The sequence below is a fragment of the Oncorhynchus mykiss genome, chromosome 16 (assembly GCF_013265735.2).
Source record: "Oncorhynchus mykiss isolate Arlee chromosome 16, USDA_OmykA_1.1, whole genome shotgun sequence".
Taxonomy (NCBI): Eukaryota; Metazoa; Chordata; class Actinopteri; order Salmoniformes; family Salmonidae; genus Oncorhynchus; species Oncorhynchus mykiss.
The window spans coordinates 5,584,271-5,608,069 of record NC_048580.1 but is presented as its reverse complement, the minus strand read 5'-3'; the positions used below and the strand labels follow the sequence as shown (position 1 = coordinate 5,608,069).

At 47.2% G+C, this 23,799-nt stretch overlaps 1 protein-coding gene across 14 annotated transcripts in view; it reads right to left on the bottom strand.

Annotated features, from left to right (window-relative positions):
* Positions 1 to 23,799, bottom strand: part of tacc2 (transforming, acidic coiled-coil containing protein 2) — a 115,945-nt gene that overhangs the window by 44,802 nt on the left and 47,344 nt on the right. For 9 of the 14 annotated variants that reach the window (XM_036946016.1, XM_036946018.1, XM_036946023.1 and 6 more), the window contains exons 1-4: positions 8,901 to 9,202; positions 3,949 to 4,058; positions 1,870 to 3,023; positions 1,195 to 1,622 (exon numbers count right to left, since the gene is read on the bottom strand). In XM_036946016.1, coding sequence (XP_036801911.1) covers positions 1,195 to 1,622; positions 1,870 to 3,023; positions 3,949 to 4,058; positions 8,901 to 9,070 — 1,862 coding nt within the window. In that variant the 5' untranslated portion in view covers positions 9,071 to 9,202. Of the gene's footprint in view, positions 1 to 1,194; positions 1,623 to 1,869; positions 3,024 to 3,948; positions 4,059 to 8,900; positions 9,204 to 23,799 lie in introns of those variants that run through there. The other 5 variants (XM_036946029.1, XM_036946030.1, XM_036946028.1 and 2 more) reach the window with 3 other exon arrangements.

Sequence of the window (23,799 nt, the reverse complement as noted above, 5' to 3'; positions counted from 1 at the left end):
CAGACCATACTGTATTAATGGTGACCTGCAGACCATACTGTATTAATGGTGACCTGCAGACCATACTGTATTAATGGTGACCTGCAGACCATACTGTATTAATGGTGACCTGCAGACCATACTGTATTAATGGTGACCTGCAGACCATACTGTTTTAATGGTGACCTGCAGACCATACTGTATTAATGGTGACCTGCAGACCATACTGTATTAATGGTGACCTGCAGACCATACTGTATTAATGGTGACCTGCAGACCATACTGTATTAATGGTGACCTGCAGACCATACTGTATTAATGGTGGCCTGCAGCCCTGATGATACTAATGGTGACCTGCAGACCATACTGTATTAATGGTGACCTGCAGACCATACTGTTTTAATGGTGACCTGCAGACCATACTGTATTAATGGTGACCTGCAGACCATACTGTATTAATGGTGGCCTGCAGCCCTGATGATACTAATGGTGACCTGCAGACCATACTGTATTAATGGTGACCTGCAGACCATATTGTATTAATGGTGACCTGCAGACCATACTGTATTAATGGTGACCTGCAGACCATACTGTATTAATGGTGACCTGCAGCCCTGATGATACTAATGGTGACCTGCAGCCCTGATGATACTAACGGTGACCTGCAGACCATACTGTATTAATGGTGACGTGCAGCCCTGATGATACTAATGGTGACCTGCAGACCATACTGTATTAATGGTGACCTGCAGCCCTGATGATACTAATGGTGACCCATGTGATAGCTGTTCCAATGTGTGTGTGTGTGTGTCAGGTTGGATATAAAGATGTCAAAACACCCGCACGCAGATAATATGACAAGACAGAGTGAGATATGTGTGTGTATGTACTCTCTCTCTCTCTCTGTGTCGCACACGCGCGCACGCGCACACGCACACGCACACACACACACACACGCACACACACACACACGCACACACGCACACACGCACACACACACACGCACACACACACACACACACACACACATTGGAACAGCTATCTGGTGGCCAGACTGGTCTCGCGGTAACGCTGCAGTCTCACACATGCCTAGGGTGTCGTCAGGAGAGGTTTCGAAGAATTCCCTTTGACTCTACGTTTCATGCTTTCTGTCTCTCTGTTCAATAAGGTCAGAAAATACCATCAAAATATTTATTTTAAATTAAACCAACTTACGATTTGATGGGTTTCTTCTTCGTTTTGGATGGTTTGTTCTGGTTGTGGTCCTCCAGCTCACCAACGTTATCATTATCGTTATCAACCTCATTGTCATTGGCCGACACCTCAAAGGAGGCGGAGCCTGAGGCAGCCGTGGGCGGAGACGCAGCCATGCTGTTGGAGGAGGACTTGAAGGCAGCAGACTCGTCGAAGGTGTCAGAGTCGAATCTACGGGAGGGTTTGTTCGGCTTGGGAGAGACGGGGATCTCGCTGTTAGAGCCGAACGGGTTGAAGTTAGGGTCGTCCCACTGGGCGGGGTCAAAGTTATAGGAAGCCTTATGGATAGGGAGGTCATCACCGGGGTCGGTGGCGGGCGTGTTGTCGAGGGGTTCCGATGGCGGCTGGATGACCTTCTTCAGGCCCATCTTGGGCTTCCTCAGAGGCATCTGATCATAATAATTATTATTGTTAATATTATTAAAATATATAATAAACATAATAATAATGACATTAATACAATTATTAGGAATGATAATTGTAAATAAAATGTACTATTTTAAAGCGCTTTTCAAAAAACACATCGAGTCACTTGAAAAACAAATCAGCAAGATAACCAGGCAGCAAAAAAAAATGACATGTTGAAATCAGCCAGAGAAAAGAAAGGTACCATTTACAGTCCTATGACAGACTAACCTTGGAGCCTGGCTTCCTGCCCAGCTTCTTGGGAGGTGGAGAGGCCTTAGGAGGCTCCTCGAGGGTCTCCTCAGAATAGTCAAACTCCAGTCTGACCGCCCCTGAGGTGCGAATAGGGGGGCTGGTAGAGGGACGAGCTTGTTCCTCAGTAGAGACAGGAGGGGGGTTAGACACAGGGGTGACAGTTTTGTGAGCAATGGACGCAGACACTCCTTTCCGTCCCAACGGGGGGGAGTTAGCGACTCCTTTTCTTCCCAACGGGGGGGAGTTAGCGACTCCTTTCCTTCCCAACGGGGGGGAGTTAGCGACTTTACTACCTCCGGTGTTGAATGGGTCGATGTCCTCAAAGTTGTCTGGGTCCCATTTGTAGGCCCCACTAGGGGGGATGGGAGAGGAGCCCTCACTGGCTGGGAGAGGGGCTTCCGGCACTGGGATGGGGGTATCCTCCTGTCGGAGGGGTATGGAAATGGCCTGGGTCGGAACAGGAGTAGGGGTTGGGATTGGTTGGTTATCTGTCGCTGGGCTAGTGTGATTGGTCTCTTCAATGAGAGCGGCGGGGCTTTCCACGCGTGACTTCCTGGTTCTGCGGAGCGTGCCTCCTGGACTGGGCGTGGCCGAGGCAGGGCCAGAGTTTGTTGTGGCTCCTCCTACTTCCTGGTCCTCGGAGCCCAATAGGGGGCTAGATGCTCTGGTGCTCTTTTTCAGCTCCGGTGTGATGCCAGAGGATGGAGGTTGGGGACTCTCTGGGTTAGAGCTCTGCCTGAGGAGAGGCTTCTTTTTCAGGGAGCCGCCAGTGCGGAGAGGCCCCTTCTTGGATGGTCTGCGGAGGGTCCCAGGAGCACTCTCAGTACCACTGTCAATACTAAAAGCCTCAGCCAAGGGACGGGAGTCTCCGATTGAGAGGGAGGATCCTACGCTGTCTAGGGGGCCGGAGACGTCTAGCTCCCCAGCCTGGAGGCTCAGAGAGCGGGTTAGAGTTGTTCTGCTCTGGGCCTCTGCAGCAGCAGCAGCAGCAGCAATGAGCTGGTCTAGGTTATAGGCTCCGCTAGCAGCTATGGGCTTGTCCTCGTCAAAGACTATGGACAGGGAGCTACCATGGTGACCTTTAGCCTCTGACCCGGGTTCACCATCTGCCTCAGAGTCACAGCCAAGACCTGGAGGAACAGAGAAATATATATGACAAGTGCTGTGTAGTCGAGACATAATCCCACAATGCATTGTCAAGGTTTGCATTAGGGTTGAGTAAGAAATTACTTTCTTCTGGTGCTTGTGTGTGTATGTGTTTGTGTAAGAGAGAGGGAAAGAGAGAGAGAGAGAGAGAGAGAGAGACCGACAGAGAGAGAGAGAGAGAGAGAGAGATGATGGGTGAGAAAAAGAGGGAGAGAGAGAGAGAGAGAGAGAAAGAGAGAGAGAGAGAGAGAGAGAGAGAGAGAGAGAGAGAGAGAGAGAGAGATGAAGGGTGAGAAAAAGAGGGAGAGAGAGAGAGATGGAGGGTGTGTCTGGTTTTAGACAAGTCTAATTCATTTGATGAATGAGCTCTGAATATTTCAACACAACCTCCCAGTTGGCCAATCAGTAAAACACGCCATACATCATGTGATGGATGACTGAAGCTTTTCTGCATATATAAGACCTGTTTATATCCTTTAGCAACTCAGTGATGCTGGTCTGACTCACTAAACAAAGCAAAACCTCTTTTTTGATATACCAGTAGTCACCACTAGAGGGTGTTCTAAAGCCTTTCTCTCTCTCTGTCTGCCTGTCTGTCTGTCTCTCTCTCTCTCTCGCTCTCTGTCTCACTCTCTGTCTCTCTCTCTGTCTGCCTGTCTGTCTCTCTCTCTCTCTCGCTCTCTGTCTCTCTCTCTGTCTCTCTCTCTGTCTGCCTGTCTGTCTCTCTCTCTCTCGCTCTCTGTCTCTCTCTCTCTCTCTGTTTGTCTCTCTCTGTCTCTCTTTCTTGATCTCTCTTTGTCTCTCGCTCTCTCTATATATCTCTCTCTCTCTCTGTCTCTCTTTCACTCTCTCTCGCACCCCTTCCTGTCTCTCTTTCTGTGTGTGTGTGTGTCTCTCTCTCTCCCTCACCGGTGTCTTCCGAGGTCAGCAGCTGGGTATGACAGTCTGTCTCTCCAGTGGGGGACTTGACAGGGGTGGTCGACTCCGGTGTCTCGAACGCTCCGTCAGAGTCTGAGCTCCTGTAGGACAGAGAGAGAGAGAGAGAGAGAGAGAGAGAGAGAGAGAGAGAGAGAGAGAGAGAGAGACAGAGAGACAGAGAGACAGAGAGAGAGAGAGAGAGAGAGACAGAGAGAGAGAGAGAGAGAGAGAGAGAGAGAGAGAGAGAGAGAGAGAGAGAGACAGAGAGAGAGAGAGAGAGAGTGAGAGAGAGAGAGAGAGAGAGAGAGAGAGAGAGAGAGAGAGAGAGAGAGAGAGAGAGAGAGAGAGAGAGAGAGAGAGAGAGAGAGAGACAGAGAGACAGAGAGACAGAGAGAGAGAGAGAGAGAGAGAGAGAGAGAGAGAGAGAGAGAGAGAGAGAGAGAGAGACAGAGAGAGAGAGAGAGAGAGTGAGAGAGAGAGAGAGAGAGAGAGAGAGAGAGAGAGAGAGAGAGAGAGAGAAACTCATTATAAACCTCACTATCACCGTGGACCTCATAGGGACAAAGGTGTGAAGGAAGAGGAAAATGAGACAACATGTGGATTAGATAATAATAATAATAATAATCCACATAAAGGAGCCATAAACTTCAACGCTGTACATTCTCTGGAAATAACGGACGATGCGGTTTGTGAGCCAGTGTAACAGTTGTTAAAGTACTGTGTGAATTTCACCAGGTTCATATATGAATATGTCATGCTGATTTGTTATTATGCATGCCTGCATCCTGGTAGTAGAGGAGTGGGTACTTACCTGTTGCCCTGCGTGCTCCTGCTCAAATCATTTTGGGGCACTCATTTTCTGTCGTCTTCAGAAAAAGTGTGATTCTTTTAAGTACAAAGTCGTACACACAGTGTTTTGTTCATGAATAATGATGTATATTTAGAGGTTACTCATAAGTGGATGGTATTGTTAAGATACACTTATAATTGTACTTTTTAGGATGATATCAACATTCTGAATTCAACATGTGGTTAATAGCTAGCTAAGGTATTAGCAGGCTATTGTATGTCTGAACGATGGCTAGCTCCTCGAATGATCCCAGTCCCTCCTGTTGTGCATCTGTTGTAGAAAAGAGGGCGACGATTCGCAGAACATAATGTACAAATGTTTTATTTCCGTTTGGATGCAGAGAGTGAATTCTGATTCATTAAAACTGATCTGATCTCCAAAGTCTCACGTCTATAGCCTCAGTCAACCGCGCACAATCTCAATCCACATTAGCATAAAAAAATGAGTGACAACAATGGCTATTGGAACGTGGCTCAGCTGTCATTGAGCCCGTGTAGGATAGATTTGGCAGACAGATAACGATAACAGTCTAACGAAAACAAACAGAAATATGTTGATTGTCAAGTCATTTTCCTAGCGTACAGTACAACCATCTGTACAGTACAACCATCTGTACAGTACAACCATCTGTACAGTACAACCATCTGTACAGTACAACCATCTGTGCAGTACAACCATCTGTACAGTACAACCATCCGTACAGTACAACCATCTGTACAGTACAACCATCTGTACAGTACAACCATCTGTACAACCATCTGTACAGTACAACCATCTGTACAGTACAACCATCCGTACAGTACAACCATCTGTACAGTACAACCATCTGTACAGTACAACCATCTGTACAGTACAACCATCTGTACAGTACAACCATCTGTACAACCATCTGTACAGTACAACCATCTGTACAACCATCTGTACAGTACAACCATCTGTACAACCATCTGTACAGTACAACCATCTGTACAGTACAACCATCTGTACAGTACAACCATCTGTACAGTACAACCATCCGTACAGTACAACCATCTGTACAGTACAACCATCTGTACAGTACAACCATCTGTACAGTACAACCATCTGTGCAGTACAACCATCTGTACAGTACAACCATCTGTACAGTACAACCATCTGTGCAGTACAACCATCTGTACAGTACAACCATCCGTACAGTACAACCATCTGTACAGTACAACCATCTGTGCAGTACAACCATCTGTACAGTACAACCATCTGTACAGTACAACCATCTGTACAGTACAACCATCTGTACAGTACAACCATCCGTACAGTACAACCATCTGTACAGTACAACCATCTGTGCAGTACAACCATCTGTGCAGTACAACCATCCGTACAGTACAACCATCTGTACAGTACAACCATCTGTGCAGTACAACCATCTGTACAGTACAACCATCTGTGCAGTACAACCATCTGTACAGTACAACCATCTGTACAACCATCTGTACAGTACAACCATCTGTACAACCATCTGTACAGTACAACCATCTGTACAGTACAACCATCTGTACAGTACAACCATCTGTACAGTACAACCATCTGTACAACCATCTGTACAGTACAACCATCTGTACAGTACAACCATCTGTACAGTACAACCATCTGTACAGTACAACCATCTGTGCAGTACAACCATCTGTACAGTACAACCATCTGTACAGTACAACCATCTGTACAGTACAACCATCTGTACAGTACAACCATCTGTGCAGATATATATATATACTTATTTTTCTCATTGAGAGAAAATATCACCGGTCTGAAACTGATGAGCGAATGTGTCAACGCTGTGACGGTTCTACTTTATGGTTCCAATATCGTCTCTGTTCATCGTGCTCCCATATTTAGTCCAACAAAGACCCCAGTCAGCACGCATGTGTTCCGTTACGTCTGATTGGCTGGATTATTAGGTCTGCAAATGAAAAGCGCTGAATCTGCAGACAGGAGACAGAAAATGGCTCGCCTGAGACGCTCCCCCATCCCTTTTACACACGAACCAAGCGACAGACAGACAGACAGACAGACAGACAGACAGACAGACAGACAGACAGACAGACAGACAGGCAGGCAGGCAGGCAGGCAGGCAGGCAGGCAGGCAGGCAGGCAGGCAGGCAGGCAGGCAGGCAGGCAGGCAGGCAGGCAGGCAGGCATATTATATTAACGCATATATATTAACGCATATTATATTATATAGAGAGGCAGGGAGTCTAGTGGTTGAAGTGTTGGCCGAGTAACCAGTAGGTAGTCTAGTGGTTAGAGTGTTGGATTAGTAACCAGCAGGTAGCCTAGTGGTTAGAGTGTTGGACTAGTAATCAGCAGGTAGCCTAGTGGTTAGAGTGTTGGGCCAGTAACCAGCAGGTAGTCTAGTGGTTAGAGTGTTGGGCCAGTAACCAGCAGGTAGCCTAGTGGTTAGAGTGTTGGACTAGTAACCAGCAGGTAGCCTAGTGGTTAGAGTGTTGGACTAGTAATCAGCAGGTAGCCTAGTGGTTAGAGTGTTGGGCCAGTAACCAGCAGGTAGCCTAGTGGTTAGAGTGTTGGGCCAGTAACCAGCAGGTAGCCTAGTGGTTAGAGCGTTGGGTCAGTAACCAGCAGGTAGCCTAGTGGTTAGAGCATTGGGTCAGTAACCAGCAAGTAGCCTAGTGGTTAGAGCGTTGGGTCAGTAGAGCGTTGGGCCAATAACCAGTAGGTAGCCTAGTGGTTAGAGCGTTGGGCCAGTAACCAGCAGGTAGTCTAGTGGTTAGAGTGTTGGGTCAGTAACCAGCAGGTAGCCTAGTGGTTAGAGTGTTGGACTAGTAACCAGCAGGTAGTCTAGTGGTTAGAGTGTTGGGCCAGTAACCAGCAGGTAGCCTAGTGGTTAGAGTGTTGGACTAGTAACCAGCAGGTAGTCTAGTTGTTAGAGCATTGGGCCAGTAACCAGCAGGTAGCCTAGTGGTTAGAGTGTTTGACCAGTAACCAGCAGGTAGTCTAGTGGTTAGAGCAGTAATTAAAAGGTGGCTGGTTCAAATACCAGAGCCGACAAGGTGAAAAATATGTTGATGTGCCCTTGAGCAAGGCACTTAACATCAACATTCTGCATGTGTGCTGTACTACTTTGGCTGATCCTGTAAACCTTATGCCGTATTTTCATTTACATATTAATCTTGAATGCAGCATACAAAAACACACACATACATCTAAATATTCTGCCACACTCTCTCCCCCCCCCCCCCTAAAAGACGTTAGCACCACAAATATTATACTGCTTGAAAATATACATTGTACAACATGTCAAACTAAAATGAATCCAGGCACCTAAAATGATTCACAGATCCTTTTTTCATTCCACTTTCACCAGTCTCTCTCTCTCTCTGTCACCAGTCTCTCTCTGTCACCAGTCTCTCTCTCTCTCTCTCTCTCTCGTCTCTCTCTCTCTCTCTCTGTCACCAGTCTCTCTCTCTCTCGTCTCTCTCTCTCTCTGTCACCAGTCTCTCTCTCTCTGTCACCAGTCTCTCTCTGTCACCAGTCTCGCTCTCTCTCGTCTCTCTCTCTCTCTCTCTCTCTCTCTCTCTCTCTCTCTCTGTCACCAGTCTATCTCTCTCTCGTCTCTCTCTCTCTCTGTCACCAGTCTCTCTCGTCTCTCTCGTCTCTCTCTCTCTCTCTCTCTGTCACCAGTCTCTCTCGTCTCTGTCTCTCTGTCACCAGTCTCTCCCTCTCTCTCTCTCTCTCTCTCTCTCTCTCTCTGTCACCAGTCTCTCTCATCTCTCTCTCTCTCATCTCTCTCTCTCTGTCACCAGTCTCTCTCGTCTCTCTCACTCATCAGTCTCTCTCTCTCTCTCGTCTCTCTTTCGCTCTCTCTCATGCTCTCTCTCTCGTCTCTCTTTCGCTCTCTCTCGTGCTCTCTCTCTCGTGCTCTCTCTCTCTCTCTCTCTCTCTCTCTCTCGTCTCTCTTTTGCTCTCTCTCATGCTCTCTCTCTCTCTCGTCTCTCTTTCGCTCTCTCTCATGCTCTCTCTCTCTCCATCTCTCCCTCGCTCCCTCTCTCTTACCAGTCACTCTCTCGTGGTCTCGCTCACTCTCTTGGTCTCTCACCTCTGTCTGGCCAGGATCATGGCATGGTGTTGGGACCCCCGGGACAGTCTCTGGAGCATCCCCAGAGTAGGGTTAGTAGGGCTGTCCCCATCCCCAGGGCTGGTGTCTCTGTACAGGGTGTCCCAGCCCCACCGAGCCCATTGCAGAGGAGACAGAGCCCCCCAGACCATGCCTGTCTCTCCTCTGCTTCTACCTCTGAGCTGACTCTCTCTACTGATGCTCTCCTGTCAATTTCTCTACTATTCTCTCGACTGCCTCTCCTTTCTACCTCTGTTCTCTGCCTCTCCACTCCGCCTCTCCCCTTTGCCTCTCCTCTCCGCCTCTCCCCTCCGCCTCTCCTCTCTGCCTCTCCTCTCTGCCTCTCCTCTCTGCCTCTCCTCTCTGCCTCTCCTCTCTGCCTCTCCCCTCTGCCTCCCCTCTCTGCCTCTCCTCTCTGCCTCTCCTCTCTGCCTCTCCTCTTTCCTTTGGTTTCCCTATACAGTCTCTACTCTACTCTCCTCTCCTGCTCTCCTATCCTTCTCTCAAGAGTTCTTCTTCCTTGTCTCTATCCCTCTTATATTGTGCCTCCTTCCCTCTCTTCTGCTCTTTTGTTGTTTCTTTATCCCCTCCTCTTCCCTTCTTCTCTTCTTCTCTTCTCCAGTTGTAAATTATCCTTCTTCCCTTCCTCTCTTCTCCAGTCCTAAATGAGCCTTCCTCCCTTCCTCTCTTCTCCAGTCCTAAATGAGCCTTCCTCTCTTCTCCAGTCCTAAATGAGCCTTCCTCCCTTCCTCTCTTCTCCAGTCCTAAATGAGCCTTCCTCCCTTCCTCTCTTCTCCAGTCCTAAATGATCGTTCTAGCTGCTGAATCTCACACTAACCTGCAGATATTCTGTCAGTCTCTTTTTCTCTCTTTCCCTCCCTGGTCCTCTCTCTCCATCTCCCTCATTGGTCCTCTCTCTCCATCTCCCTCATTGGTCCTCTCTCTCCATCTCCCTCATTGGTCCTCTCTCTCCATCTCTCTCCCTCTTTTTCTTTCCCTAACCACCCGGATGTGAACACGCTGGAACTGAAGATGCTGGCAGCTCTGTGTGCGGCTGTGTGAGAGACACGCATGCGCACACACACACACACACACATCTCTCTCTTCGTAGGCTATTTTAGAGGATGGAGGAAACAGTCTGTCAAAGTAAGCTTCTGTGATGAAGCATGTTCCTTCCCTCTCTCTCTCTCTCTCTCTCTCTCTCTCTCTCTCTCTCTCTCTCTCTCTCTCTCTCTCTCTCTCTCTCTCTCTCTCTCTCTCTCTCTCTCTCTCTCTCTCTCTCTCTCTCTCTCTCTCTCTCTCTCTCTCTCTCTCTCTCTCTCTCTCTCTCTCTCTCTCTCTCTCTCTCTCTCTCTCTCTCTCTGTTCTCTCTCTCTCTTACGCACCCTCCCTTCTCTCTCTCTCCCTCCCTCCCTCCTTTTTCTGCACCGATTTTTAATGAGAATCGACGGCTTGAAGCTTTGCCGTTGTCCAAGCGGTGCAGAGAACACATACACACAGTGACTCTAGTCTGCTTTGCTCTACAAACACATATACACACACACAGTGACTCTAGTCTGCTTTGCTCTACAAACACACACACACACAGTGATTCTGGTCTACTCGGCTCCACAAACACACACACACACACACACACACACACACACACACACACACACACACAGTGATTCTTGCCTGCTCGGCTCTACAAACACATCACACTAATCCTGATTTCTGAGAAATTCCGCTATTCCCTCTGACGAACCATCAAACAGGCAAAGGGTCAATTCAGGACTAAGATTGAATCTTACTCCACCTGCTTTGACGCTCGTCAGATGTGGCAGGAGATTTAAACTATCATGGATTTGCAAAGGGAAACCCAGCCGAGAGCCTACCAGATAAGTTAAATGCCTTCTAGGATCTCTTCAAGGCAAGCAACACTGAACCATACGTGAGAGCACCAGTTGGTCTGGACGACTGTATGATCACACTGTCCATAGCTGATGCGAGTAAGACCTTTAAACAGGTTAATATTCACAAGGCCGCCGGGTCAGACGGATTACCAGGACGTGTATTCAAAGCTGACCAGCTAGCAATGATGTTTTCAAACTCTCCCTGACCCGAGTCAAATGTAATACCTACATGTTTCAAGCAGACCACCTATAGTCTCTGTGCCCAAGAACACCAAGGTAACCTGTCTAAATGACTACCGACCCGTAACGCTCATATCTGTATCCATGAAATGTATTTGAAAGGCTGGTCATGGCTCACATCAACACCATCATCCCAGACACCCTGAACCCACTCCAATTCACATACCACCCCAAAAGATTTACAGATGACGCAATCTCTATTCCACTCCACACTGCCCTTTCCCACCTGGACAAAAGGAACACCTACGTGAGAATGCTATCCATTGACTAAAGCTCAGCGTTCAACACCATAGTGCCCTCAAAGCTCATCACTAAGCTAAGGACCCTGGGACTGAACACCTCCCTCTGAAACTGGATCCTGGACTTCCTGATGTGCCGCCCCCCAGGTGGTGAGGGTAGGTAACATCACATCCGTCATGCTGACCCTCAACATGGAGGCTTCAAGTTCCTTGGTGTCCACATCTCAAAAGATCCTGTCACATGGTCCAAACACATTACTCTTCTTCACGAGGAAGAAAAGATTTGGCCCTCAAGATCCTCAAAAAGTTCTACAGCTGCACCATCGAGAGCATCCTGGCCGGTTGCATCACCGCCTGGTATGGCAACTACTCGGCATCCGACCACAAGGCGCTGCAGAGAGCAATGCTTACGGCCCAGTACATCACTGGGGCCAAACTCCCTGCCATCTAGGATCTCTATACCAGGCGGTGTCAGGAGGAAGGCCCTAAAAATTGTCAACGGCTCCAGCCACCCAAGTCACATGGTAAGGACCGACGCGATGAGAAGCAGATACAGGGAGTCAAACGTTTAATCAGTAACAGAACAAGAAACGGGTTAACAAAGACAGACGATAATCAATGCAGAAGCAGGGAACAAAGCGTGGAAGCAGACAGACATAGGGAAGGTAATGACAGAGGTGATTGAGTCCAGGTGAGTCCGATAATCGCTGATGCACGTGGTGAAGGAAGGCAGGTGTGCGTAATGATGATGGCAGGGGGTGCGCAATACTGGGGAGCCTGGCACCCTCGAGCACCATGGGGGAAGAGCGGGAGCAGGCGTGACAGTACCCCGCGCTCTAGGGGTGCCACCCGGCGTCCCACCTGGGCGAGCCTGACGGATCAGCCCAGGCACGGGCGCTGGACCTAGATGATCCGGCGGAGGTTTAAAACCTTACGATCAAGCTGAAGGCCTGACGTGGGATGGGCGTCTCCTGGGGAAAGAAACCTCTAGAGCCAGCTAGTGCATGAAAGCCCAACGAGCTTAACCACCCCCGGATCTATCAGTGTCGGGCCCCCGGACCCGACGTCACCACTAACCGGCACGTGAGCACTACCCTATGCTTCGGCAGGTAGCCTAGTGGTTAGAGCGTTGGACTAGTAACCGGAAGGTTGCAAGTTCAAATCCCCGAGCTGACAAGGTACAAACAAATCTGTCGTTCTGCCCCTGAACAGGCAGTTAACCCGCCGTCATTGAAAATAAGAATTTGTTCTTAACTGACTTGCCTAGTAAAAAAAAAAAGATGGCTTCTGCATTCTGTAAGGACCGACGTCAGGGGCGAACCCAACTATTTACATTGACCCCTCCCCTTTATGATGCATTGTTGCATTTTGTATTCACTAGACTCTACCCACACTCACTAGACTCTACCCACACACTCACTAGACTCTACCCACACACTCACTAGACTCTACCCTCACACTCACTAGACTCTACCCACACACTCACTAGACTCTACCCTCACACTCACTAGACTCTACCCACACACTCACTAGACTCTACCCACACACTCACTGGACTCTACCCACACACTCACTGGACTCTACCCACACACTCACTAGACTCTACCCACACACTCACTAGACTCTACCCACACACTCACTGGACTCTACCCACACACTCACTAGACTCTACCCTCACACTCACTAGACTCTACCCTCACACTCACTAGACTCTACCCACACACTCACTAGACTCTACCCACACACTCACTGGACTCTACCCACACACTCACTAGACTCTACCCACACACTCACTAGACTCTACCGACACACTCACTAGACTCTACCCACACACTCACTAGACTCTACCCTCACACTCACTAGACTCAACCCACACACTAACTAGACTCTACCCTCACACTCACTAGACTCTACCCACACACTCACTAGACTCTACCCACACACTCACTGGACTCTACCCACACACTCACTGGACTCTACCCACACACTCACTAGACTCTACCCACACACTCACTAGACTCTACCCACACACTCACTGGACTCTACCCACACACTCACTAGACTCTACCCTCACACTCACTGGACTCTACCCTCACACTCACTGGACTCTACCCACACACTCACTAGACTCTACCCACACACTCACTAGACTCTACCGACACACTCACTAGACTCTACCCACACACTCACTAGACTCTACCCTCACACTCACTAGACTCTACCCATACACTCACTAGACTCTACCCTCACACTCACTGGACTCTACCCACACACTCACTAGACTCTACCCACACACTCACTGGACTCTACCCACACACTCACTAGACTCTACCCACACACTCACTGGACTCTACCCACACACTCACTGGACTCTACCCACACACTCACTAGACTCTAACCACACACTCACTAGACTCTACCCATACACTCACTGGACTCTACCCACACACTCACTAGACTCTACCCTCACACTCACTAGACTCTACCCTCACACTCACTAGACTCTACCCACACACTCACTGGACTCTACCCACACACTCACTGGACTCTACCCACACACTCACTGGACTCTACCCACACACTCACTAGACTCTACCCACACACTCACTAGACTCTACCCACACACTCACTAGACTCTACCCACACACTCACTAGACTCTACCCACACACTCACTGGACTCTACCCACACACTCACTAGACTCTACCCACACACTCACTGGACTCTACCCACACACTCACTGGACTCTACCCACACACTCACTGGACTCTACCCACACACTCACTAGACTCTAACCACACACTCACTAGACTCTACCCACACACTCACTAGACTCTACCCACACACTCACTAGACTCTACCCACACACTCACTAGACTCTACCCACACACTCACTAGACTCTACCCACACACTCACTAGACTCTACCCACACACTCACTAGAAACTACCCACACACTCCTCACTAGACTCTACCCACACACTCACTAGACTCTACCCACACACTCACTAGACTCTACCCACACACTCACTAGACTCTACCCACACACTCACTAGACTCTACCCACACACTCACTAGACTCTACCCACACACTCACTAGACTCTACCCACACACTCACTAGACTCTACCCACACACTCCTCACTAGACTCTACCCACACACTCACTAGACTCTACCCACACACTCACTGGACTCTACCCACACACTCACTGGACTCTACCCACACACTCACTAGACTCTACCCACACACTCACTAGACTCTACCCACACACTCACTAGACTCTACCCACACACTCACTAGACTCTACCCTCACACTCACTAGACTCTACCCACACACTCACTAGACTCTACCCACACACTCACTGGACTCTACCCACACACTCACTAGACTCTACCCACACACTCACTGGACTCTACCCACACACTCACTGGACTCTACCCACACACTCACTAGACTCTAACCACACACTCACTAGACTCTACCCATACACTCACTGGACTCTACCCACACACTCACTAGACTCTACCCTCACACTCACTAGACTCTACCCTCACACTCACTAGACTCTACCCACACACTCACTAGACTCTACCCACACACTCACTGGACTCTACCCACACACTCACTGGACTCTACCCACACACTCACTAGACTCTACCCACACACTCACTAGACTCTACCCACACACTCACTAGACTCTACCCACACACTCACTAGACTCTACCCACACACTCACTGGACTCTACCCACACACTCACTGGACTCTACCCACACACTCACTAGACTCTACCCACACACTCACTAGACTCTACCCACACACTCACTGGACTCTACCCACACACTCACTGGACTCTACCCACACACTCACTAGACTCTAACCACACACTCACTAGACTCTACCCACACACTCACTAGACTCTACCCACACACTCACTAGACTCTACCCACACACTCACTGGACTCTACCCACACACTCACTGGACTCTACCCACACACTCACTAGACTCTACCCACACACTCACTAGACTCTACCCACACACTCACTAGACTCTACCCACACACTCACTAGACTCTACCCTCACACTCACTAGACTCTAGCCACACACTCACTAGACTCTACCCACACACTCACTAGACTCTAGCCACACACTCACTAGACTCTAGCCACACACTCACTAGACTCTACCCACACACTCACTAGACTCTACCCACACACTCACTAGACTCTACCCACACACTCACTAGACTCTACCCACACACTCACTAGACTCTACCCACACACTCACTAGACTCTACCCACACACTCACTAGACTCTACCCACACACTCACTGGACTCTACCCACACACTCACTAGACTCTACCCACACACTCACTAGACTCTACCCACACACTCACTAGACTCTACCCACACACTCACTAGAAACTACCCACACACTCCTCACTAGACTCTACCCACACACTCACTAGACTCTACCCACACACTCACTAGACTCTACCCACACACTCACTAGACTCTACCCACACACTCACTAGACTCTACCCACACACTCACTAGACTCTACCCACACACTCACTAGACTCTACCCACACACTCACTAGACTCTACCCACACACTCCTCACTAGACTCTACCCACACACTCACTAGACTCTACCCACACACTCACTAGACTCTACCCACACACTCACTAGACTCTACCCACACACTCACTGGACTCTACCCACACACTCACTAGACTCTACCCACACACTCACTAGACTCTACCCACACACTCACTAGACTCTATCCACACACTCACTAGACTCTACCCACACACTCACTAGACTCTACCCACACACTCACTAGACTCTACCCACACACTCACTAGACTCTACCCACACACTCACTAGACTCTACCCACACACTCACTGGACTCTACCCACACACTCACTAGACTCTACCCACACACTCACTAGACTCTACCCACACACTCACTAGACTCTACCCACACACTCACTAGACTCTACCCACACACTCACTAGACTCTACCCACACACTCACTAGACTCTACCCACACACTCACTAGACTCTACCCACACACTCACTAGACTCTACCCACACACTCATTGGACTCTACCCACACACTCACACACTCACACATTAACACTCTTTCACACATATGCTGCTGCTACTCTGTTTATTATCTATCCTGATTACCTAGTCACTTTACCCCCTACATACAGTACATATTACCTTAACTACCTCGTACCCCTGCACATTGACTCAGTACTGTTAACCCTAACACACACACACAGAGACACACACAGAGACACACACACACGCACACACAGAGAGAGAGACACACACACACACACGCAAGCACACACACACACCCACGCGCACACACAGAATAGCGGATAACCTGGAGGATTATGGGAGAACTGGGGGACACAGGAGGAGACAGTCACCCCCACTGTGAACATGGAAGATTAGGGGGAGACACAGGGAGAGTCAGTCACCCCCACTGTGAACATGGAGGGAGATAAAATAAACACGAATATTGATCCATAACAACCAGAGAGATCCATAACAACCAGGGAGGTCCATAACAACCAGAGAGGTCCATAACAACCAGGGAGATCCATAACAACCAGGGAGGTCCATAACAACCAGAGAGGTCCATAACAACCAGGGAGATCCATAACAACCAGGGAGATCCATAACAACCAGGGAGGTCCATAACAACCAGAGAGGTCCATAACAACCAGGGAGGTCCATAGCAACCAGGGAGGTCCATAACAACCAGTCTCTTAGCCAGACAAGGGTACAGAAACACCACCGTGTGTGTGTACCCCTTTGTCTACACACACACACACACACACACACACACACACACACACACACACACACACACACACACACACACACACACACACACACACACACACACACACACACACACACACACACAGGAGAACATGAATCAGACAACAGCAGGGAGGAGAAGATGGGTGGGGGGAGGATAGTATGACCCCCTGTAAGTTCACCCTGCTGTCATTACAGACAATGGCGGCGTAAAACCTTCCCTTCACCGCGGTCAATAACCTTAGTGTCCCTGGGGCAGGTCACTGCAGAGATGGACTTGAGGAGAGGTCAGGGCCACATCAGGTAACATAAATTACAGATGTGAAGATAACGCAGATATGACAGAGAGATGAATAATCAATGGGGGGGGCTGCATGGACTGGAGAAATATGACTACAAGCTTGATAAACACTGCTTACCACTGCTGTACATGACCAACCAAAATAGTGTAATACTGCCCTACTTTTCCTCAGGTTGGCGTTTATTGAGATGAATCTTGTCCCGGAGGCAGAGCAGAGCCATTTTCACTAGATGGCAGAGCAGAGCCATTTTCACTAGATGGCTCGACTGCCAAGTCAATATTGTTTATTTATCGTAAACATTACTGAAGATTTAAAACTTTTTAAAGTTAGGGTTAGACATAATGTTAGCAGTGTGGTTAAAACAAGCTTTTATAACTTTGTTGCTGTGACAGCTAATGAGGATCCTGCTGCCTCCAGGTCATGAGTCATCCCAATAAACGCCAACCTGCTACTATTTCATTAAAATATGCCTTGACCCCCTTCCCATGCCATTTACCAGATTCTTTTATCCAAAGGCACTTACAGTCACGCGTGCAATTTTACTTATGGGTGGCTCTGGGAATTGAACCCACAACCCAGACGCAGCAAGCGCCAGACTCTACAAACTGACATACAGTGAACCATATGAATCCAGAGGTGACATGACAGATATATTAAGCAAGATGGTGGTATACTCTAATAGGGACGGTAGGTAGCCTAGTGGTTAGAGTGTAGGGACGGCAGGTAGCCTAGTGGTTAGAGTGTAGGGACGGCAGGTAGTCTAGGGGTTAGAGTGTAGGGACGGCAGGTAGCCTAGTGGTTAGAGTGTAGGGACGGCAGGTAGCCTAGTGGTTAGAGTGTAGGGACGGCAGGTAGCCTAGTGGTTAGAGTGTAGGGACGGCAGGTAGCCTAGTGGTTAGAGTGTAGCGGCGGCAGGTAGCCTAGTGGTTAGATTGTAGGGACGGCAGGTAGCCTAGTGGTTAGAGTGTAGGGACGGCAGGTAGCCTAGTGGTTAGAGTGTAGGGGCGGTAGGTAGTCTAGTGGTTAGAGTGTAGGGACGGCAGGTAGCCTAGTGGTTAGAGTGTAGGGACGGCAGGTAGCCTAGTGGTTAGAGTGTAGGGATGGCAGGTAGCCTAGTGGTTAGAGTGTAGGGGCGGCAGGTAGTCTAGTTGTTAGAGTGTAGGGACGGCAGGTAGCCTAGTGGTTAGAGTGTAGGGACGGCAGGTAGCCTAGTGGTTAGAGTGTAGGGACGGCAGGTAGCCTAGTGGTTAGATTGTAGGGACGGCAGGTAGCCTAGTGGTTAGAGTGTAGGGACGGCAGGTAGCCTAGTGGTTAGAGTGTAGGGACGGCAGGTAGCCTAGTGGTTAGAGTGTAGGGACGGCAGGTTGTCTAGGGGTTAGAGTGTAGGGACGGCAGGTAGCCTAGTGGTTAGAGTGTAGGGACGGCAGGTAGCCTAGTGGTTAGAGTGTAGGGACGGCAGGTAGCCTAGTGGTTAGAGTGTAGGGACGGCAGGTAGCCTAGTGGTTAGAGTGTAGCCGCGGCAGGTAGCCTAGTGGTTAGATTGAGGGGACGGCAGGTAGCCTAGTGGTTAGAGTGTAGGGACGGCAGGTAGCCTAGTGGTTAGAGTGTAGGGACGGCAGGTAGCCTAGTGGTTAGAGTGTAGGGACGGCAGGTAGCCTAGTTGGTTAGAGTGTAGAGTGTAGGGACGGCAGGTAGCCTAGTGGTTAGAGTGTAGAGGCGGCAGGTAGCCTAGTGGTTAGAGTGTAGGGACGGTAGGTAGCCTAGTGGTTAGTTAAATAGTGACTGGTTAAATAAAGTTTATATAAAATAATCCCCATCATGTGCGTCCCTGTCTGTCCCAGTAAGATCGTCTATGGATCCTTCAATCCACTCATTCTGACTAAAAAACAAGAGCACAAGCCTTACCAAAAAAGATGGAGAAATGGGAGGAAACACTGAAAGCTAATCATCATTATACCTTCCCTTTGCCACGGTTAAGTAACCTTCGTGCCCCTGGGGCAGGTCATTGCAGAGATGGACTTGAGGAGAGGTCAGGAACGGGACACATCTCTGACAGGAGCAAAGACAATAAGTGCACAGTTTTTCTACTGGATGGTGTACAGTGACGGTCTAATCTTCTTGGGATCCCCGACTCTCCCGGAGGGATCATCTATAGAACCTGACGCTCAATCACACGTTGACGCTTATTGTCACAAGTCTTGTCCCGGAGGCAGAACTGAACAATTTGCTCTTAGACAGGCCAGCTGCAAAGTCAAAATTGGCTATATTATAACAATTTCTTAAAACTAAAATGTGCTTTTAATGGTCTTAAATAAGATTAGAGTTAGGCGTTAGGTTTAGTGTGGTTAAGGTTAGGGTTAACCTTAGGGTTTAGGTTTTAAAATCAGATCTTATGACGTTGTGCTCGTGCCAGCTCGTGACCACTCTGCAGAGCTGCCTCCAGGACAACATTCATGACTAAAAACGCTAACCTGCAGCTCAATCAGTGGCCACTACAACCAGGGATTTATGTTTCACACCAGAGGGGTATACTACGAAGCAAGCTAGATCTAGTCTGGGTTTTCTAAAGCTAGCCAGCTTCAGTTAGCTTCACATTCCACAATACTTATTTTACACCATAATTTGCAAATAAATTCATAACAAATCCTACAATGTGATTTTCTGATTTTTTTTTCACTCATTTTGTCTGTCATAGTTGAAGTGTACCTATGATGAAAATTACAGGCCTCTCTCATCTTTTTAAGTGGGAGAACTTGCACAATTGGTGGCTGACTAAATATTTGTTTGCCCCACTGTATGTGCCCTCATGACTGTAAACCGCTTTGGATTTTTAAAAAGAACATCTGCTAAAATGTTTATATATTTTCTTCCACTTTTTTATTTCCTGATGTGGGAACACGCATGCAATGTCTTCGCAACCACAGTCCATGTGGCGTTGATAAAAGCCTAGTGATGTCCTTTATCCGTAGCTGTTACTGGCTCAAATGTTGAAGGGGGTAAAAAAATGACATGTTTATGATTAAAGCTTTTGCAAAATAAAGTCATTGTTTTCTTCTTTTCTCTCTCTCTTAAAAAATATCAACTTGGTTTCATTCTGACCTAGCTGGCCCTTCAATCAAGCAAGCCTTCTTATTACAGTCTATTATATCATGTAAATCCTGAATTTATGACCGGTATGACCGTGAATTTATGACCAGGAGCTGAAAAAACTCATTTCGGACAAAACTACCACTTGTTTACCACCCCCCCCTTTCTTAACCTATATCTGAAGGAGGGTTAGGGGTTAAAAACACATTCCATTGAAACCCCCTTAAAGACCTAGTCATGAAACACATATTTTCACAGACCCTGTAACCAAACAGTAGTGTATGTGTGAAGCTAGCTAATATAAGTCTAGCTCAATGGTTATTACGAGTCATTTTACTGAGGTAATTAACAACCTTTAGCAGCTCAGTCTACCATGTCTTTGAAGAGGACATTTTCACGTTCTGTAACGACGGTAAACATACGCATCGTCGCCATGGTGACTGAGAGCTGCTCCGCCTTACACCATATGTTTCATTGTGATTAAGAGTCCACACTAGCTTGGCCAAAACAAACACACACACACACACACACACCCAGACTACTACATTCATATCAACATGTCTATTACTGTTGTATAAAACATTTCAAACATTGTTGACCGTGTTGTTGCTTTGGCTAGCTTGGCAGCGCTTTTGGCAACTAGCACACGGAGTCGCTGAGGGAGAGAGAGAGAGACAGAGACGAGAGAGAGAGAGAGAGAGAGAGAGTGAGAGTGAGAGAGAGAGAGATGCTGTCTACAGGATTGATTATCTGGCTCAGTGTGAAGCTAGCAGGAGTAGTCTACATAAGGAGTAATCTACATAAAGAGTAGTCTACATAATGAATAGTCTACATGAGGAGTAGTCTACATGAGGAGTAGTCTACATAAGAAGTAGTCTACATGAGGAGTAGTCTACATAAGGAGTAGTCTACATAAAGAGTAGTCTACATGAGGAGTAGTCTACATAAGGAGTAGTCTACATAAGGAGTAGTCTACATAAAGAGTAGTCTACATAAGGAGTAGTCTGCATAAGGAGTAGTCTACATGAGGAGTAGTCTACATGAGGAGTAGTGTACATGAGGAGTTTTCTACATAAGGAGTAGTCTACATGAGGAGTAGTCTACATGAGGAGTAGTCTACATAAAGAGTAGTCTACATGAGGAGTAGTCTACATGAGGAGTAGTCTACATGAGGAGTAGTCTACATAAGGAGTAGTCTACATAAAGAGTAGTCTACATGAGGAGTAGTCTACATGAGGAGTAGTCTACATAAGGAGTAATCTACATAAGGAGTAATCTACATGAGGAGTAGTCTACATAAGGAGTAGTCTACATGAGGAGTAGTCTACATGATGAGTAGTCTACATAAGGAGTAGTCTACATGAGGAGTAGTCTACATGAGGAGTAGTCTACATAAGGAGTAGTCTACATAAGGAGTAGTCTACATGAGGAGTAGTCTACATGAGGAGTAGTCTATATGAGGGGTAGTCTACATGAGGAGTAGTCTACATGAGGAGTAGTCTACATAAGGAGTAGTCTACATGAGGAGCAGTCTACATATAGAGTAGTCTACATAAGGAGTAGTCTGCATAAGGAGAAGTCTACATAAGGTGTAGAAAACATAAAGAGTAGTCTACATGAGGAGTAGTCTACATAAAGAGTAGTCTACATAAGGAGTAGTCTACATAAGGAGTAGTCTACATAATGAGTAGTCTACATAAGGAGTAGTCTACATAAGGAGTAGTCTACATGAGGAGTAGTCTACATGAGGAGTAGTCTACATGAGGAGTAGTCTACATGATGAGTAGTCTACATAAGGAGTAGTCTACATGAGGAGTAGTCTACATGAGGAGTAGTCTACATAAGGAGTAGTCTACATAAGGAGTAGTCGACATAAGGAGTAGTCTACATGAGGAGTAGTCTACATGAGGAGTAGTCTACATGAGGAGTAGTCTATATGAGGAGTAGTCTACATGAGGAGTAGTCTACATGAGGAGTAGTCTACATGAGGAGTAGTCTACATAAGGAGTAGTCTACATAAGGAGCAGTCTACATATAGAGTAGTCTACATAAGGAGTAGTCTGCATAAGGAGAAGTCTACATAAGGTGTAGAAAACATAAAGAGTAGTCTACATGAGGAGTAGTCTACATGAGGAGAAGTCTACATAAGGTGTAGAAAACATAAAGAGTAGTCTACATGAGGAGTAGTCTACATAAGGAGAAGTCTACATAAGGAGTAATCTACATAAGGAGTAGTCTACATAATGAGTAGTCTACATAATGAGTAGTCTACATAATGAGTAGTCTACATAAGGAGTAGTCTACATAAGGAGTAGTCTACATAAGGAGTAATCTACATAATGAGTAGTCTACATGAGGAGTTGTCTACATGAGGAGTAGTCTACATAAGGAGTAGTCTACATAAAGAGTAGTCTACATGAGGAGTAGTCTACATGAGGAGTAGTCTACATGAGGATTAGTCTACATAAGGAGTAATCTACATAAGGAGTAATCTACATGAGGAGTAGTCTACATAAGGAGTAGTCTACATGAGGAGTAGTCTACATGAGGAGTAGTCTACATAATGAGTAGTCTACATAAGGAGTAGTCTACATAAGGAGTAGTCTACATAATGAGTAGTCTACATAATGTGTAGTCTACATAATGAGTAGTCTACATAATGTGTAGTCTACATAAGGAGTAATCTACATGAGGAGTAGTCTACATAAGGAGTAGTCTACATGAGGAGTAGTCTAAATGAGGAGTAGTCTACATAATGAGTAGTCTACATAAGGAGTAGTCTACATAATGAGTAGTCTACATAATGTGTAGTCTACATAAGGAGTAATCTACATGAGGAGTAGTCTACATAAGGAGTAGTCTACATGAGGAGTAGTCTACATGAGGAGTAGTCTACATAATGAGTAGTCTACATAAGGAGTAGTCTACATAATGAGTAGTCTACATAATGTGCAGTCTACATAATGAGTAGTCTACATAATGTGTAGTCTACATAAGGAGTAGTCTACATGAGGAGTAGTCTACATAAGGAGTAGTCTACATAATGAGTAGTCTACATAATGAGTAGTCTACATAATGAGTAGTCTACATAATGAGTAGTCTACATAATGAGTAGTCTACATATAGAGTAGTCTACATAAGGAGTAGTCTGCATAAGGAGAAGTCTACATAATGAGTAGTCTACATAATGTGTAGTCTACATAAGGAGTAGTCTACATGAGGAGTAGTCTACATAAGGAGTAGTCTACATAATGAGTAGTCTACATAATGAGTAGTC